At 43.7% G+C, this 18,246-nt stretch overlaps 2 protein-coding genes across 2 annotated transcripts in view; one reads left to right on the forward strand and one right to left on the reverse strand.

Annotated features, from left to right (window-relative positions):
• Nucleotides 1-554: 554 nt before the first annotated feature.
• Nucleotides 555-4,164, reverse strand: RPL37 (ribosomal protein L37). The gene is made up of 4 exons (XM_083576343.1): nt 4,008-4,164; nt 2,251-2,386; nt 1,478-1,562; nt 555-660 (listed from the first exon to the last, which is right to left on the reverse strand). Exons 1-4 carry the CDS (start codon nt 4,008-4,010, stop codon nt 591-593), a joined length of 294 nt encoding a protein of 97 aa, XP_083432469.1. The 5' UTR covers nt 4,011-4,164; the 3' UTR covers nt 555-590.
• Nucleotides 4,165-10,266: 6,102 nt separating this feature from the next.
• Nucleotides 10,267-18,246, forward strand: part of C7 (complement C7) — a 42,198-nt gene continuing 34,218 nt past the window's right edge. The window contains exons 1-5 of the mRNA XM_083576074.1: nt 10,267-10,549; nt 10,910-10,965; nt 13,373-13,445; nt 16,160-16,301; nt 17,330-17,483. Coding sequence (XP_083432200.1) covers nt 10,544-10,549; nt 10,910-10,965; nt 13,373-13,445; nt 16,160-16,301; nt 17,330-17,483 — 431 coding nt within the window. The 5' untranslated portion in view covers nt 10,267-10,543. The remainder of the gene's footprint in view (nt 10,550-10,909; nt 10,966-13,372; nt 13,446-16,159; nt 16,302-17,329; nt 17,484-18,246) is intronic.

Below are 18,246 nucleotides of genomic sequence, written 5' to 3' on the forward strand. Positions count from 1 at the left end.
GAAAGGGTGCATTTTTTTCTATGCAGTTTGAGTTTTTGTTTACCATTGCTAACCACATTAAAGTACAGTTGAGATCTTCTTTATGCAGTATTGAACTTCAGAACATTCCTGGAACAATTTCATTTTGGTGCAGCACTGGGACTGCTTTGGAGCAGGTGGAGAATTTTACCAAGCACTTTAAGGATTACAGCCTAAATTACCATCTTCTATATGTGAATATACAACGCTAGTTGTGGACACTCCAATAAAATGTATTCTTTATGTTATAAATTTCTGGAGCAAGTTTTCTCATGACACATCTTCAACATATCCAACTGTACCATACCACCAAAATGAAGCTTCACACAACCAGTACTAAGGTTTTGGGGGGGGGGGTGTTGTTGTTTTTTTGGGGGGGGGGTTGTATATTTGAACATGAGATTTTATATATTTATCTCATCAAATTTCAGATTACTTTCCATCAGGAACTATCTGAACAACCAAGCTTGAACAAAGGTCTCAGTGTGGAAGAGGAGATACTGAGGAACATGTAAAGATGACAAGCGTTCTTAGCAGTTCAGGCCATTTATTTTAAAAACACATTTGAGTCCTTAAGATGAGCTGGATGCTGCAACAGCAGCTCTCTTGGGCTTTGGCGCTGTTCCTTCACGGAATCCATTCCTGTGTATACAAGACGAAGTGGAGTTAGTGATTACTACAAGTGTTCTAGAGCGAACATTTCCATTTAACTGATTTTAGTGTTCTTTTTAATCAGCTTATCTCAGTTAAAAAATGAAATCACTTATGAACTCAGATGTTCAGACTTTTGTTTTTTGTAGGCATCATAGATAAGCTGCTAAAATGAATAAACACATCTCAACATGCTGAACATTTTAAAGTGCCCTTTAATGCCCCCCAGGGGTAGCTGTGTTTGTTGCAACACAAACCTGTCTTAAAGACTAACCAATTTATTATGTCATAAATCTTCATGGACTAGCATCAGCTTTGTCAGATGAGTCAACTTTAATACATTGCATGTGTGTATGTGTGTTGGGGGTGGGGGTTAAAGCAGTAAGATTTAAATACCCTGGTAGTGTTTTCAACAGTATAATGGACTTCAAGATGCACTGCTGGAAATGTATCAGCCATTGGGGCTGCTCTTTGTTTAGAATACACTGCCAGGTTAAAACTATTTACAGTGCAATCCTACACAAGTTTACTAAGGAGAAAGTCTCACTGAGTTCAGTGACGCTTAATCTCATTTAAGAGATATAATTGCTTTATTACCTATTAATGTTGTAATGGACATGACTAACAGGCACATTAATCTAGTTAGCTAGAACTCATTACTTCTAATTTATTAATATTTATACCCTGCCCATTAAAAAAAAAACCACCATGGTAGCTTACAGCATATATTCATATGGATCTTGCATTAAATAACCTACATTGCATTCCAGAACACATTATCTGTAATAGCAAGGATATACTACTGTACCTGAATCTGCGGTAGACCTTTTTCAGATGCCTCATACGGCCAGTTCCGGTAGTATTGCGCCTCTTGGCCTTAGCACTCCAGTTATCTAGAATACAAAAAAGCAGATTATGTGATACATTACAATCAAGAAGCAAGTTTATTTGATCTGCATATCAGCTTTCCTCCACGGGTTCTACTGCCCATTTTTATGCTCACAGATAAGGCCTAGAGAGTGACTGGCCCAATGTCAGCCAGTGAAACACATGGCTTGAGTAAGGATTCAAACCTTGTTGACTTCAATACTAGTCCCTGCACTTTAACCATTCTACCCATGCTGGCTCTCTTTGAAAAGGCCAAGGGCAGAAAATATGAATAGCAATCTCAGAAAATGTGAAAACGTTTTGTTCTCCACGTTAAAACTGAAACACACACACACAAGTAATTAGCCCGCCATTTTTACTAGTGTGCTCAAGCTAGTAGCCTGAATTTCTACACTGGCGATGGAGTGAAATTGCCTCTATCAAAGCAGAAAAAGGGTAGCACAACCTGTTACTCCTTCCTCAGCCCAGTCACTTGCCTGCATGAAACCTCTGATTGCCTATAGCTACGATTCGTTAAATCCAAAGTTATATTAAACTTGCTACATTGTTTTTCTCAGGCAAAATATTTTCACAATAAACTATGTATTTGCGTTTATATGGTGCAACACCATGGATCTCAAAGCAGCAAGGTATCATAGAACCAGTCATGTGAAAGTCAGATATGTTCCTGCATTTGGGAAGTTCTGCACTTACACTTTCTCTTGCGCTTAGCAGGATATCCACATTTTCCACAGGTGGACTTCTGGAGATGATAGGCCTTGGACCCACATCGACGGCACAAAGTGTGCGTCTTATTGCGACGCTTTCCAAAGGAGGATGTTCCTTTCGTCTAAAACATAAATGAAAATGTTTATGCAACTACTACGATTATAATAATATGCAGTGTTACATTATTAGAATAAACAGATGTAGAACATTCTTAATCCTACACTTTGATAAAGCATTAACGAGCAACAAGCGTTTTATAGAAAAAAATGAAGTGTATTTTGCATACATAGTATAAGGACAAAAGTTATTGGGTTGGTACAGCATATGAAGAGTGTGAACTACAAGATATTCAGCTCCCATCTCTGCTATGCCATTCACTTTGTGGTTTCAGAAAAGCAATTCTCCCACAGTCTTTGCCCCAGCAAGACAGAAACAATGCTGGCCCACTGTTGGGATTACTAGGATCTTTTTGAATGTTTCCTTGAAATGTACTATATACATGCTCATCATCCCATACCAGCACAGCTGTGATGACTGGAGGAAATAGGAGTTGCAGTCCAACAAATTAGGAGGACACCAGATTGGTGAAGGCTTAACCATACAAAGGACGTGAAACATTTCTAAAGTGAAACCAAGGGTCTCTCATTTCCACTGAATGACAAAACTACAGAAAATTTATGGTGGGTTTACAGGCACTGTCAATTTTCTGTGCTCTTTCCCAGACCACCTTATTATTAAATGAAAGGCATGCTTTTCACTCAAAATGGCAATGCATTTCAGATTTTAAATGAATTTCAAATCCCTCTAAGAACGAGGGGTGCCGGCCTCCCTCAGAAGGTGCCCAAAGCCCCTTACCCTTTTGCCAACCTTTTTGTTTTTTAGTTCACCTTTCCATTGCTGTGCTTGTGCTCGATTCAGCTGCTATACTAACAAAACCCAATAAAATATTATAGCGATGTGATCCCCGAGGCCTCTGTCCCATTGAAACTGAGGTTTTAATCTGAGTCTGCATGAGTAGGATCCGGCTGTAAAGCATTTTCGAACATTCACAAAGTTCGCTGAGACACCCTTAGGCATTTTAATACCAACTGGTATACTGGCCAAAGCATCAGTATTAGGGGACCCACGTGTACACACGCAAACATAAGCTATCCAACACATTGTATGCGATATATATATTAAAAAAACCAAGAGCTTTCATTTTTCTACAGTGCTTTAAGGTGATTTTTTTTATTAAGAAACACGAGCATTCTGCATCCTTCTCAGCCCAGTAGCATCTTTCACTCCAGAAATCAGAGCAAACACACACGCCTAACATGCCAGTATTGCAACCCATCAACTTTGCAGCCACACGTTTGGTCACTCTCATTCCTCGCCCTTAAAACAACGCGAGAAACAAGACAACGGGTCGTGGCTCGAGCTGGGAGGTGACCTGAGCCAGGCCTGGGCCTCTGCACGGCTTCCCCCTCTAACCTGCGCCCAACCAACCCGTGGCGCTGCCGAGACAGAGGAGCCCGCTGGTAGGCCCAACCGGGCCTCCTCGTAGCAGCTCCCCGCGCTATGGGACTCGAGGCTCCCGCGGCTGAGCGCGGCCGCAACGCCTGAGGGACGCGGCCAAAAATACACGGCTCCCCGTCTTTAGCAGTCTCCGGTGAAACGCTTCCCTACGCGGCCCCGGCCGCAGGGCCATAAACGGCGACAGATGGCAAAGGATTACCCGCCGCCCCCAATCCCGCACTCACCATCTTCCTTCAGCCGCCACAACCAAAGAGGGCTGGCTCCGCCTCCGACTTCCGCAATATCCTCGCCGCGGCTTCCGGCGAAGGAAGCGCAACCGCTTAATAGGCTCCCTTGAATAGGCATGCGGAGGGGGAGCGGAAGGGGAAAAGGGTGACACGAGGAAAGGGCTCGGGAACGGCGGGGGAAGTGACGTCAGTGGGGGCGGGACTGAGTCTCAGAGTTCTCTTTGCGCTACTCAGCATCTCTTGCAAATAGTAACTTACAAATAATAGTATAACGACGCTACAACCCCTGGAGGCGGCAGCGGACATAGAGTTGCAAATTCCTTTTTCTTTTTTTGGAGGGGATCTAAAAGCAAACGGCCCAGATACTTAGAAATTCTGCCGTGAATTTTAATGGGTCACAGTATTCGATAACTTGCTTGTACGTTTTTAAACAATTGTAATTTTTTCTTGATTTTATTGTTTGGTCTTAGCTGTTTTGAGATGTGTGTTTTTTCTCTCTCACCCCGCCCAGCAGTGTATAAATTTTATGAAATAAATGGACCACCTGCAAAACTCTTGCACGGAACGCCTTGCAGCACAACCCTGTGCGTGTTTACTCTGTGCTGTTTTCAGTAAGGCTTACCCACGGATCCCGATTCTAGCAAATGCCGGTTTTGCTGTTACATTACAGAACAATTTAAACAAAAGCTCGCGACAGTACTCGGGAATAGGCCCATTTAATACAGTGGGACTTCTGTGAACATACATAGGGCTGCACTGTAAACCTCCATTTGGAACATAATCCTGAGAGTTGAAAAGTGAATTCTTTTTTGTTGGCTCAACTTCAGTTGTGCAGTATCTAATTTCATAGATGAAAATAGGAGCTTGCTTTCCCAACATCCCAATTCTAATGCATTGCTACAACCTCTTCTCTTATTACATTGCCTAAAGTTTTAGTCTGCATATATATATATATATATATATATATATATATATATGGTATATAAAAAGCATTTAGAAAGCAGTATCATTATCAGAGGCCTAGTGTGCTTCCTGGGGCAGAACATACACGGACAGGAAGGTGAAGGCAAATCACTGCCCCACTTATAGGAGCAGATTCAGACCAGTGATCTATCTAGTTCAGGGGTCAGCAAACTTTTTCAGAAGGGGGCCGGTCCACTGTTACTCAGACCTTGTGGGGGGCTGGACTATATTTTTTTGGGGGGAAATAATGAACAAATTCCTATGCCCCACAAATAACCCAGAGATGCATTTTAAATAAAAGGACACATTCTACTCATGTAGATTCCCGGAGCTACCCATGATCTAGTTTATGGATAGGCAAACTAAGGCCCGGGGGCAGGATCCGGCCCAATTGCCTTCTAAATCCAGCGTGTGGACAGTCCGGGAATTAACGTGTTTTTACATGAGTAGAATGTGTCCTTTTATTTAAAATCCATCTCTGGGTTATTTTGGGGCCTGCCTGGTGTTTTTACATGAGTAGAATGTGTGCTTTTATTTAAAATGCATCTCTGGGTTATTTGTGGGGCATAGGAATTCATTCTTTCCCCCCCCCTAAAAAAAAATATAGTCCAGCCCCCCACAAGGTCTGAGAGTCAGTAGACCGCCCCCCCTGCTGAAAATGTTTGCTGATCCCTGATCTAGTTCAGTATTGTCTACACAGTATTGTCTACACTGACTTCCAGCAGCTCATTTGGGGTTTCAGGCATGTCTCTCTTAGGCCTGCCTGCATGTTCAGTGGGTGAAATGGGGAACTCCACATCAGTGTTAGGAATCCTGCATTGCTGGAGGCAGGCAGAGGCCAGCAGGGCTGAGCCCCACCAAATCAAGCACAGCCCACGAGTCATGTATGGCACTCATCAGGGATTGATAAAATTCTTGGTTTCGATGCTTGTCTTAGATTGCCAAAATACGACTGTTGTCAAGCAACTGGTGCTCTGCTAGTTACATTGTGCAGGCTTAATGTGGACAACACAAACACAGATTGCCACTAGAGGTCAGTATGCTTCCAGTTAACCGCTTGCATCTGCCCAATTATTTTTGGGTTTGAGAGGGTGGGAGGGAGTAAGTGACTGTAACTACTGTGATTTTCAAAAGGTCAGCAGGGAAATTGAAATTAAAGTGAAGTCAAATTAAAGAGAATGGTGAAGTCAGACGCCCCACTATTTCTTTAAAGTTGAATCCTACAAGATAAAAATATTCTGAAGGGTTTTAGTGAGGCATCTGGGCATGTTTGTTATTCCAGATTTCATTCCATGGAGGGGTCATATTAGAAAGGCTACCTCGTGACTCATTTCTTACTACTAAACATAAGGGTTTTTGTGGCGGATTAGTTTTGAGGATCACTATCGTTGAGAACCCTGCTCACAAAGACAGATGACACCAAATGCTGCAGGTGGACGATTGCTTCATTGCCAATTCTGGGTATTCTTTACCATCTGAAATCCAGAACTGGTACTGTTAGTTGCTGAAATTGCACTTTTAAGGTTGAGAGCTTAAGGAATGGTTCTGCAACTCGTATCTTAATTTCTGCGACCCTGTGTCCACAGTGGATGATGTTGTATAGAACCTGCTGCATGAATGTGCAAAGAAATCCTTTGTTTTCCTTGGAGGCAACAGAAGGTTGATTAGGCTCCTATGAAAGTTTGCTTCCATTAAGCCCCCTGGGAAAGAACCATTTGTGCTGCAGAAAATAGCCAAACACTGTCGTTTGACACATTTCCAAAAGGCACGTCCCTAGGCTCATTCTATTAGTCCCTGAAATGTGATAAATACTTTAAGAATTTTGGAGCCAGCTAATTACAGCTAATTAGAAAAAGCAAATGACATTTGCTAACAGAAGAAAGTCCAGAAGCTCTCGCTGACAGCCAATTTCCCAAGCTAAGAACATATCAGCCCGATGTTCTCTCTCTCTCTTTCCAGCCATAATTTGACCATCACCATCTGCAGAAGTAATAGAGAGAAAGGGTTGGCATCTGGGAACATAACAGATAATGAATGGAGAGGGAGAAAGAATATTTGGACATTAACAGGGATGGTGCATCAAGGGATGCGTTTGGTTGTCTGTCAGCTGCAATCTTCAGATCGAGATCAGAGGACCTCTTAAGATCCATGACTTAAATTCAATTTTAATGTGTGTGATGTTGTTATGCTCCAAAGGCATTTGAAATTTAAGGAGGAACCTGAATATCTGTTGCATAGAAAGCCAAAGCTCATAAGGAAATATAATAGACTCTTTGGAATGCTACAACGCTTTAGGAAGAAGAATTAAAGCTTTCTTAGGCAGTATCTTGTTTTGTTCTAGACGACAGATGGAAGTAGCCTGAAGGGACCCAAGTAGAAACATCCCATTAGTCCCTAGACATTCAGTTCCAGTACTGTCTATTTGTGCAGCAAGTTTTAAATTACTTACTGCACTGAACAAAAAAGTTTGGGGAAGGCTGAAGCTCGTGGCACCATATTGCCTCATCTTCCTCACTTTTTCTTTTCCTTGGTTCTTCGTTCCGTTCTCCGTTCTCCAGCTGTTCCGTTGTCCAAACAGAAATTCTAGCACAGCTTTCTCCAACCATTGTGCAGGCCAGAACTGATGGAAGTTGTAGTTCAAAATGTCTGGAGGGCACTGGGTTGGGGAAAGCTGTTTAGTCCTATCATTGTCCAAAGGAATACTTAGTCCTGAAAAGATTATCTTTTCTACAAGATTTGCGAAGCACTTTGAAGTCAAAATTGCCTGGAACTATGCTGAACGCTTCTGGTGAGAAAAGCAATGACAAACCTAGACGGCATCTTAAAAAGCAGAGACATCACCTTGCCAACAAAGGTCCATATAGTTAAAGCTATGGTTTTCCCAGTAGTGATGTATGGAAGTGAGAGCTGGACCATAAAGAAGGCTGATCGCCGAAGAATTGATGCTTTTGAATTATGGTGCTGGAGGAGACTCTTGAGAGTCCCATGGACTGCAAGAAGATCAAACCTATCCATACTCAAGGAAATCAGCCCTGAATGCTCACTGGAAGGACAGATCCTGAAGCTGAGGCTCCAGTACTTTGGCCACCTCATGAGAAGAGAAGACTCCCTGGAAAAGACCCTGATGTTGGGAAAGATGGAGGGCACAAGGAGAAGGGGACGACAGAGGACAAGATGGTTGGACAGTGTTCTCGAAGCTACCAGCATGAGTTTGACCAAACTGCGGGAGGCAGTGGAAGACAGGAGTGCCTGGTGTGCTCTAGTCCATGGGGTCACGAAGAGTCAGACATGACTAAACGACTAAACAACAACAATGCTGAACGATGCCAAAATTAAAACAAAATTTTTTTTTCCTTCCAGTAGCACCTTAAAGACCAACTAAGTTAGTTCTTGGTATGAGATTTCGTGTGCATGCACACTTCTTCAGATGCCAAAATTAGTTCAGGCTTGTTGGACAGCAATGGAGCACTGCCAAGTTACAGACTGTGGATGTTGTTGCAGCCTGGCGATGTGAGCAAGAGGCTTGTAGTGGTGAAGCTGACTGCCTGCCCATCATGGCTGGTTAAATCTAGTAAGAGGTGCTTGACAGGATGGATCGAGGGAGTGGTTAATGCCACACTATGGGAGGAAGTTATTCCTGCCACTTTGAAAAAGGTGATGATGCAGCCCCTCTTGAAGTGGTCCTCCCTAGAGGAAGCAGGTTATCTAAACCAATCAGAGTTTCAGTACCAAAACAGCCTTAGTCACCTTGATTGAAGACCTCACAAATCCTCCCCACTATGTGTTGTGTTTCAACTGAAAATCCTAGTGATTATATCTAACTTTGTTTTTTGTTTTTTATGTGTATATATCCTTTTATTGGTTGAAAACTTTGTAACAAAAATGTACAATAGATGTTATAGGCAAAATGAGAAATAAAAAATAAACAATTATTCATACTTGCTTTGTGTATACATTTGTTATTAAATTATACAAGGATTCCGATCTTCCCCTTGTGTTCCCGAATTAAATTCCTTAAATACACACTTAGACTTTACTTTCTCCATGTTATTTAACTTACTATCAGTTTTATTTTATAAAATTATCCTAATTGCACATTGAAGCTCCATCAAGACCTGCCAACGGACTGATCTTTTGACAATGTTCTTTTACATAGACTCTGTATGTATCCCACTCTCTGATAATTTTTTCATCCGTAACGTCTCTTAGCCTTGCTGATAATCTCACCAGTTCAGTGTACTCTCTTAGTTTGTTTTACCAGTCTGATTTAGATGGGATATCTTCTTCCTTCCAGCCTTTTGCGATTAGGATTCTGGCAGCAACTGCAACATACATAAAGACTCTCCTGAACTTTTTTGGGGATTCCATTACCCATAATTCCTAGCAGGAAGCTTCAGGGTTATATCTAACTTTGCATCTGTATGTCTAAATTAGCACCAGGCCATGGAGAGGCAATGGGATCCTCTCTCACTGCTGCTGCCACTATGGGCAAACTCTGGCTCATCCTCCACCCCGAGCTCAGTGGCAGCAGCACTGGTGGATCAAATCAGAAGCTTTCATAATTCCGGCACTATGCCTGGAAAATCAGGGCACTTGGAGGGGATGTTCTGATACTGAATCAGACTATTGGTCCCACTAGTTTAGCGTTGCCTACACTTTCTGGCGGACGCGTGTGGCGCTGTGGGTTAAACCACAGAGCCTAGGACTTGCCGATCAGAAGGTCGGCGGTTTGAATCCCTGTGATGGGGTGAGCCCCCGTTGCTCGGTCCCTGCTCCTGCCAACCTAGCAGTTTGAAAGCACGTCAGAGTGCAAGTAGATAAATAGGTACCACTCTGGCGGGAAGGTAAACGGCATTTCCGTGCCCTGCTTTGGTTCGCCAGAAGTGGCTTAGTCATGCTGGCCACATGTCCCGGAAGCTGTACACCGGTTCCCTCGGCCAATAAAGCGAAATGAGCGCCGCAACCCCAGAGTCAGCCACGACTGGACCTAATGGTCAGGGGTCCCTTTACCTTTACACTTTCTGGCAGTGACTCTCCAGAATTGCTGGCAGGGGACATTCCCAGCCCTACCCAGGGGTGCTGGGGATTGAACCTGAGATCTGCATACCAAGAAGATGCTCTGCCACTGTGCTACTCCCCTAAAGGGCCCAGAAAGCAGATGCCAGTCAAAGTCGTAGACAACGCTGGTCTAAGTGGATAAACAGTCTGACATGTTGCAAGGCAGCTTCCTAGACTCTTAAAAAAAAATTCACCAGGGCTATATTCCACTCTAAGCCAAGCTTTGTTTTATAATCTAGTTCTTACTATTTTAAGATACTTGGGCAGTTACAGGAACAGGCTGTTAGTGTCCCTAGAGGAGAGGAGATGGGTTATTGTTAACATTCCTCCGTATTGCTTAAGGCCTCTCTTGTGAAAGAAAAAGCAGAACCGCCAGGCAAGCTTAGTCTCCAGAAGTTTTGAGACAGACAGACTGACGACGGCTCCTCCTGGTTCTAAATTGCCTTCTTCTCCCAGAGGAGGAATGTTTTCTTCGCTGCTAGTTGCCGTGTAGCTTGAGCGTTTCTCCCAACATGAAGGTAAGGCAATCATTGAGCCAATTTCTGTAGATGAAACCAAGTCTAATGCAAAATTCATTTACACAAGGCATATGGATGCAGAACTACCAGGATGTGGGGGGGGGGGAGTGTCGATGGGGACATGCTGAGTTGCAATAATTGGAACCTTTAAATTCAGCCCTACGACTTTCACAGCTTCTTGCCTTTGAGTTCTGCCTGATTTGGATGCGATCCTAGCCCCATTTACCTGGGATTTAGCTCCCTTGCAGTCAATACAAGTTGCTTCTGAGTAGGCATGGTTAGGCTTATGCTGTTATACTTGGAAAATCAGTCCAAATGTGAGCCAAACAATAATCCAAGCCTTCCCTTCCTTCTTTTTAGGTCCTTGGAACATTCGTTCTGATGGCAATTGTGGGCTCCTTTCCTGCTTTTTCAAGGTGAGAGGTTATTTGGTACTTTGAAAAGGGATGAGCATATATATTCAGCATGTATTTTCCCCTGTTCAGCGGTAGGGCTTGAGTAGCTAGTATAAGTTTAGGATTGAGGGTGATCTTTGCTCTCTGGTAGGGCTCCTGTGCATTTAACAGCTGCACGATAGGCAGGAATTCAGCTGGTAAACAGGCAGACAAATGCTATCGCAAGGGAGGGGGTGGAATCACAAACTGAATTCCTGCTTTTTATGCAGTTGTTAATTGTGGAAGTCCTGGACACTGACGACTGCACAAAAATCAGAAATTCAAACCTGTGATTTCCACCACCCTGCAGGAGCTCTATGGGAAAAAAGAACCCCATAGTTATTGCATGTGCAATCTCCATATGAGATTTTTCATATTACGATAAAATTATTGAACTATAGAGTTGGACGAGACCTTGGAGACCATATCTTCTCACTCCAGCATCCCTAACAGATCACATCCACACCTATACCACTTTAGCAGTCATGGCTCCCTCCAAATAATCCTGGGAACAATAGCTTTTAAGGGTGCTGAGACCTACAATTCCCTGCAAACAAACCACCATTCCCAAGATTATTTGGTGGAAGCTGTGGCTGTAAAAGCAGTACAAGTGGTACCACTTCAGTTTCTTCAGAGTAAACATGCTTTGGTACTTGGTGCACATTTCCCAGTGCCAGGAAGCACTGCTGTACTTTTGTAAAATCAATTGCTGGTGAAGCTGCAGCAACCACTGGCTGCTCCACACTTCTGTATGATCCGCTACATAAAAAGCATGGCCTTGTGCAGTAACAGAAAGGGGAAGAGCTGTGGCCAGGCAAGCAGAGAACGGGAGCAGCCCAGCAGCGAGGCAAGAAGAGCAAATGGCTTTTCTCAATACAGTCTTATAGTGAGGACAGCAATCTTCCTGCACCTCCATCAATTCTCTGTTGTCCGTAGGACGTTCTTCTCCAAATCACTGCCATCCCACACTTTCTCCTATATCAGTCTGGATTTTCTCTTACCAGGGATACTCCAAAAGGAGAGGGAATGAGAAAATCTGGATGGAGGAAGGAGAAAGTGTGGAAAGGCAGTGATTTGGAGGAGAACGTGTTACGGACAAGGAAGAATTGATGGACGCACAGGAAGCTTACTATTGGCAGCATATGACCATATGCATGAGCCCCTCATCAGCAAGATGTGCAGCCTAATAATAATAATAATAATAATAATAATAATAATAATAATAATTTATTATTTCTACCCCGCCCATCTGGCTGGGTTCCCCCAGCCATTCTGGGTGGCTTCCAACAAACTATTAAAATACAATAGTCTATTAAACATTAAAAGCTTCCCTAAACAGGGCTGCCTTCAGATGTCTTCTAAAAGTTTGGTAGTTATTTTTCTCTTTGACATCTGGTGGGAGGGCATTCCACAGGGCGGGTGCCACTACCGAGAAGGCCCTCTGCCTGGTTCCCAGTAACTTGGCTTCTCGTAGCGAGGGAACCGCCAGAAGGCCCTCGGCGCTGGACCTCAGTGTCTGGGCTGAACGATGGGGGTGGAGACGCTCCTTCAGGTATACTGGACCGAGGCCATTTAGGGCTTTAAAGGTCAGCACCAACACTTTGAATTGTGCTCGGAAACGTACTGGGAGCCAGTGTAGGCCTTTCAAAACCGGTGTTACATGGTCTCGGCAGCCGCTCCCAGTCACCAGTCTAGCTGCCGCATTCTGAATTAGTTGTAGTTTCCGGGTCACCTTCAAAGGTAGCCCCATATAGAGCGCATTGCAGTAGTCCAAGCAAGAGATAACTAGAGCATACAGCACTCTGGCAAGACAGTCTGCGGGCAGGTAGGGTCTCAGTCTGCGTACCAGATGGAGCTGATAAACAGCTGCCCTGGACACAGAATTGACCTGCGCCTCCATGGACAGCTGTGAGTTCAGAATGACTCCCAGGCTGCGCACCTGCTCCTTCAGGGGAGCAACTTTCTCCCAAGGAAATATTCATAGGGCAGTAGCAGCACAGGGTTGCAGCCAATGCTACTCCTGCTCAGAGTAGTCCCACTGATGTTAATGGACATGATTAACTTAGGTTTGTTACCTGGATCTGCTCTGAGCAGGACTGACTATAACTCATAGTTTATATAGGGACTAGGTTGGAAGGAGCAGTGCTGAACAGGATGATTGAGATGCAGGCCATCCACTAACTCTGGGATTCCTCAAGATTACTTTGTTATGGAGGAAGTCAACAACTTTTCAAAACAGACAGCTACAAGATCAAATGGGAATCTTTCCGAGACCTTCCTGCAGATGCTTGTGATTGAACCTGGGATCTTCTGCATGTTCTTTACCATTGGCCTATGGTCCTTCTCCCAACGTTGAAACCTTGACAGTATTTTTCTTTCTCCCCAACAGGGCGTCTCCAGTCGATTGCAGCTGGAATCCATTTGGTCCTTGGTCAGAATGTGATGGCTGTACTAAGACTCAGGTATAGTATTATAAATGTGTGCCATTTGTATGCTACTCGGGTAGTAATAACAGCAACAATCTTATTGCCATTATTTTGTTACCCATTATTTTGAGGATCATATGTTTATTAATAATCATGAATTAATTGGATTATAGAGGTAATTTGTTGATTTTAAGTGATGGCTACGGATGAAGATCTAGGACAGGAATGGGCAGACTTGCGTGATGCACTTAGTTCTTTTATTAATTCTCCAGTATCTACCAACCAGAACCAGGTGCAAATAGCATATACTTAAAATTTTAATGACACATATACACACACATGGTGCTTTGAAGTACATTCTGAACCCTAGGGGATTTACTTTCAGCACCAGAATAGAACTCAGCTTAACCCTTTCATGGGAAATCCATTTCAGCAGTCTAACTGAGTTGGGAAAATCATTTTGTTATTACTGTTAAACGACTAAAAAATTGGAAACCCTGGCCAATCTACTGCAGATCTCCCACAGATCTACCAGTAGATTGCCCACTCTTGGTCTAGGGCACAGTCGTTTGGGAAGTTCTCCTGCTCAAGTGCCTTGGAATGGGAACTGCACAGCAACACTGCTGAGCTTCAGCACAGCCTATTATTTCAAAAGGGTTTGCACAGGAGAACTTCCCAGAGGATCATGCCCTAGATAAGGGGTTCCCAAACTGTGGTCTTCAGGCCAGCAGGTGACCTAAAATGTATCTGTGGATTTGTGGTTTAAGATGTGAGATGGTATATCCATCATATTAAATTGGTGTTTGATTGTATTTTTGTTGTTTCTTTTATTTCTTATATTGTATTTCGTGGCAATATGAATCCACAATTACACGTTAAGTTGCAATACAATGAAATACAATATATAATTGGGGGGGGGAATAAAAATACACTTAGTATCGTACTACCACAATAATTAAAATTGCTACATTGGGCAGAAAAACCATTACAGGGTCCAGCAAGAAGACACTCTGCCATTTGCAAGTGGTCTGTGAAGAGAACGTTTGGGAAATGCTGCCCTAGATCTTCATCTGCAGCCATTGCTTAAAGTCATTTTCGCCAATCACTACAGGTGCATCCAGAAGTCCTGTTTATGAGCATTCATTCATTTATTTTAACTTGGGAAGGTTAAATGATGCTACTATTTGAACATTCATTCTGATTTGTGTGCGGGAAGATTAGACAACATTGTGTGAAGGATAGCTCAGTTGTCAGAGCATGAGACTCTTTAATCTCAGGGTCGTGGGGTCCGAGCCCCATGTTGGGCAAAGCAGGGGGTTGGATTTGATGGCACTTGTGGCCTCTTCCAGATCTATGATGCTGTGGTTGTGGCAGAGCAAGTGTTATCCCACACTTTCCAGTGCATCTTCCCCTACAAGGCCACTCTAACTGTGCAAAGTTAATTTGCCAGTACAGTGGTACCTCGGTTTTCAAACACCTCCGTAGTCAAACGTTTCGGAACTCGAACACCAAAAACCCAGAAGTAAATGCCTCAGTTTTCGAACTCGCCTCGGAAGTCGAACAGGAAATGCAGCTTCCATTTTGAGTTCTCAATATTGAGGCTTCCATTTTGAGGCTTCCGCTTTCAGTTTTCGGTTTTCAAATGTTTCAGAACTCGAAGGAACTTCCGGAACGGATTACGTTCAGAAAATGAGGTACCTCTGTATGTGATTGAATCCCACCTGAAACACCCTATATTTCACACCTCAATCTTATTTATGTTTACTCATAAGTATATCCTACTGAGTTAAGTGGGACTACATGTGCATAGGATTGCTGCCTCACAGGGCAATCTTATGTGTGCCTATGTAGGCACAAGTCCCATTGTGCTCAATGGAGCTTACTCCCAAGGTATAGGATTGCAACCTCAGCTAGCTAAACTACACTACTTTAGCTTTCCTATATTGATTAATTTCCTCGCATCTGAGTTCTCTAGCAGAGGATATATAAATCCAGGAACAGACAGCCTATAAACCAAACCGCTGTTTTTCATTTGCTGCTGATGTGGCCAAATAGAACCGCCTGTTTCCCCCACAACAATAACTCTCAAATTAAAATGCAAATTATTTCCATGTTTATATTCTTCGCTGGTTACTTTTACAAGATTCATTGCCTGAGTGGCTGAAATGTTCCTCGATTAAGGCAGCGCCAGTGAACAATCCAAGTTTTCTTACCAGATTATTAGTTAATTTTCTCTTTAAGCAAACTCCCACACCATAAATGGTGAACATGTGGTCTAGCAATACAGAGTTTTTGGCCTACAGTAACCAACGCAGGGAAACTTAATAAGGTTTTCTGCTTGAGTGACAATTTGAAACTGGGTCTCTCGTATCCAAATACAACACTTCTGAATATGCGGCAGTATAAAGCACACATGGGTACGGTTGCCAACTTTTAAACCAGGTCCTACTCCTACGCCTTATAACAGCAGCTTGTTCTGCAGACAGGTGAACATGTGATGTTGCCAGTGACGCAATTAGGACTGCACTTTGGGTATGAAGTTCATGGCCCTACATCTGACCACTGAGAGCGGCAGATGATGGAGATAGAGGCAAAAAGGCCCAGCATTGACCTACCTGCCTCCACAGGAAATTTGTGACATTCCCCTTTCTTCGAAGGGCACAAATTCAGAGCTAACATATCATCCCCCTTACCCCTAAGAGCACCACCGGAACCTACCTCTAGCCTAAAGGATTGCTTTTTGGATTTAGATTCGCAGACGGACCGTAGCAGTTTATGGGCAGTTTGGAGGACAGCCATGTCCAGGAAGTTCCTTTGAATCCCGTCCTTGTGTTCCTGCGAGAGGGTGCCCAACAGAAGACGGATGTGGCAATCGTTTTAGATGTTCGTCAGGTACGTTGCTTCAAGAATCCAACTGACCTGTTCATTGTCCTTTCCAGCTCTATGATTCTATTATCCTATGACTGTTCCACAGCGGGAGCTGATGGGACCAAAAAGGGGGAGATATGGGAATGCAAGTGTAACTCTTCATTATGATTTTTACTATTCATATATATACACACACAGACAAAGAGAGAGTTCTTTATGCAGGGTCTCTAGAGGGACTCACAGTAAATGACTTATACACTGGTAAATAACAGAACTCTCAGGCATCAGATAACAGCACATAAATATGGGTTGCCTGCACCCCAATCTCTGAGCTTTGAGAGACCCCAGGAGTTCCAGTGCTTACCCAGGGTACAGTTTCCTTGGAATGAAGGTTAATGGACACTTGATGTCTTTAGGATATATGGTTTTATTTACACATATATACAACTTGAGGATAGGATAGAAGGGCTCACTACACTCCAACGGACCTTGCTTGCCCATGAGGTTTCCAGAGAAGCCTCTAAAGGGCCTGCCAAGGAGATTTGCCTTGTCACAAAGGACAAATAACTAATCCAGAAACTTAGTGGGAGGCGGAGGCTGGGTTTCAGTCCCAAATACCAAACCAAAGCAACCCATTTCACAGAAAGAAAATTCCAAGACACTTGGAGAAACATGTCCATCCACAAAGCCACAAAAAATTGGCAAAAATCTGCTGATCCATTCCCAAACATAAAACGAAAAGGAAAGAAAGAGGACATTTGAAGGCTGAAGCTTTGCTTTCCACTGAGCCCAGCATTGTTCAAGGTCAAAGAAAAGAAAAACCCAACAAAATGTAAAATAAAGGAAAGAGAGAACACCAGGAGACTACAGGGGCCTCCATAAGTACCAAGTGAGTTGTTTTGGGGCATTGTGGTAGGTGATCCATGTGAGAGCCATGTAGGGGCCCCACCTTTCCATGATGGAAGTGGAGTCTCAGAGGAATCAGTTCTGTTCTCTAGGTGGCTGCAAGAGTTTCTTCATCATTCCTGTGTTACCTGTCTTTATGGCCATAGGGCAGTGCATTAGCAAATCCTTGCTGTGCAATGGAGATCACGACTGTGAGGAAGATGGCGCTGATGAGGACCGATGCGATGAGATCAAGATGGTGTGTGAAAACACCAAGCCACCTTTGAAGCCGCCTCCTAATGTAGAGCTCACAGGAGCAGGGTGAGTTCTTTGTCGTTCTTATTCATTTTGATGCAATGATTATTGGTTATTTATGAGGAACAACAACATTTAGCTACTATATAGGGCGAAGCGTTTATGTAGGTTCAGGTCTTCAAAGTATTTCGCATCCATTGTCTCGTGGCCATATGAAGTGAGAAGATTATCTTTTCATGAGCATTGTAGCTCGGACAGGTCATTTAGAATTTGTTTTGGGAGGTCCTCAGGGAGGGAGTTGCTCTTAAGGGGCCCTCCTCCCAGAGCACGAGGACCATTTCTTTCTCGCCATTGTTGTTGCTACTGCCCATTTGCCTGTCTCTCCCTCTGAGCCTGACCTTCCTTGCCTTCCTCAAAGAGAGAACAAGGCACCTGGGCCGTCTTTAGCATATGCGCCACTGGGGTGCAAAGATTCTCCCAGCGCCCCCAAATTAACTTTTATTGAGCTTTTTTGGGAGGTGGGAAGCCAAAATTGTTGACCTTTTTTGGGGGAGGGGGGAATTGCTCACCTGTAACAACAATGCAGTGGGGGGGGACTGCTTTTGTTTCCTGACTTGTCGGGAATATTTGATGCTACAGAATAACAGAGCGATGGAGACTTTCGCTCCATTGCTTTTCACTGCCGCTGATCGAAAGGGACTGGTATACAGTGGTACCTTGGGTTAAGAACTTAATTCGTTCTGGAGGTCTAACCTGAAACTGCCCTTAGCCTGAAGCACCACTTTAGCTAATGGGGCCTGCTGCTGCCGCCGCACCGCTGCTGCGCGAT

The sequence above is a fragment of the Podarcis filfolensis genome (genome assembly GCF_964270895.1).
Source record: "Podarcis filfolensis genome assembly, chromosome: 11".
Classification (NCBI taxonomy): domain Eukaryota; kingdom Metazoa; phylum Chordata; class Lepidosauria; order Squamata; family Lacertidae; genus Podarcis; species Podarcis filfolensis.

Bases quoted from the DNA above. Each gene is read 5' to 3' on its own strand.
- RPL37 (XM_083576343.1), bottom strand. The intron at 1,563-2,250 runs GTAAGTGCAGAA...TTTGTATTCTAG, and splicing joins TGCTAAGCGCAAGAGAAAGT to ATAACTGGAGTGCTAAGGCC. The intron at 661-1,477 runs GTACAGTAGTAT...TTGTATACACAG, and splicing joins AAGGTCTACCGCAGATTCAG to GAATGGATTCCGTGAAGGAA.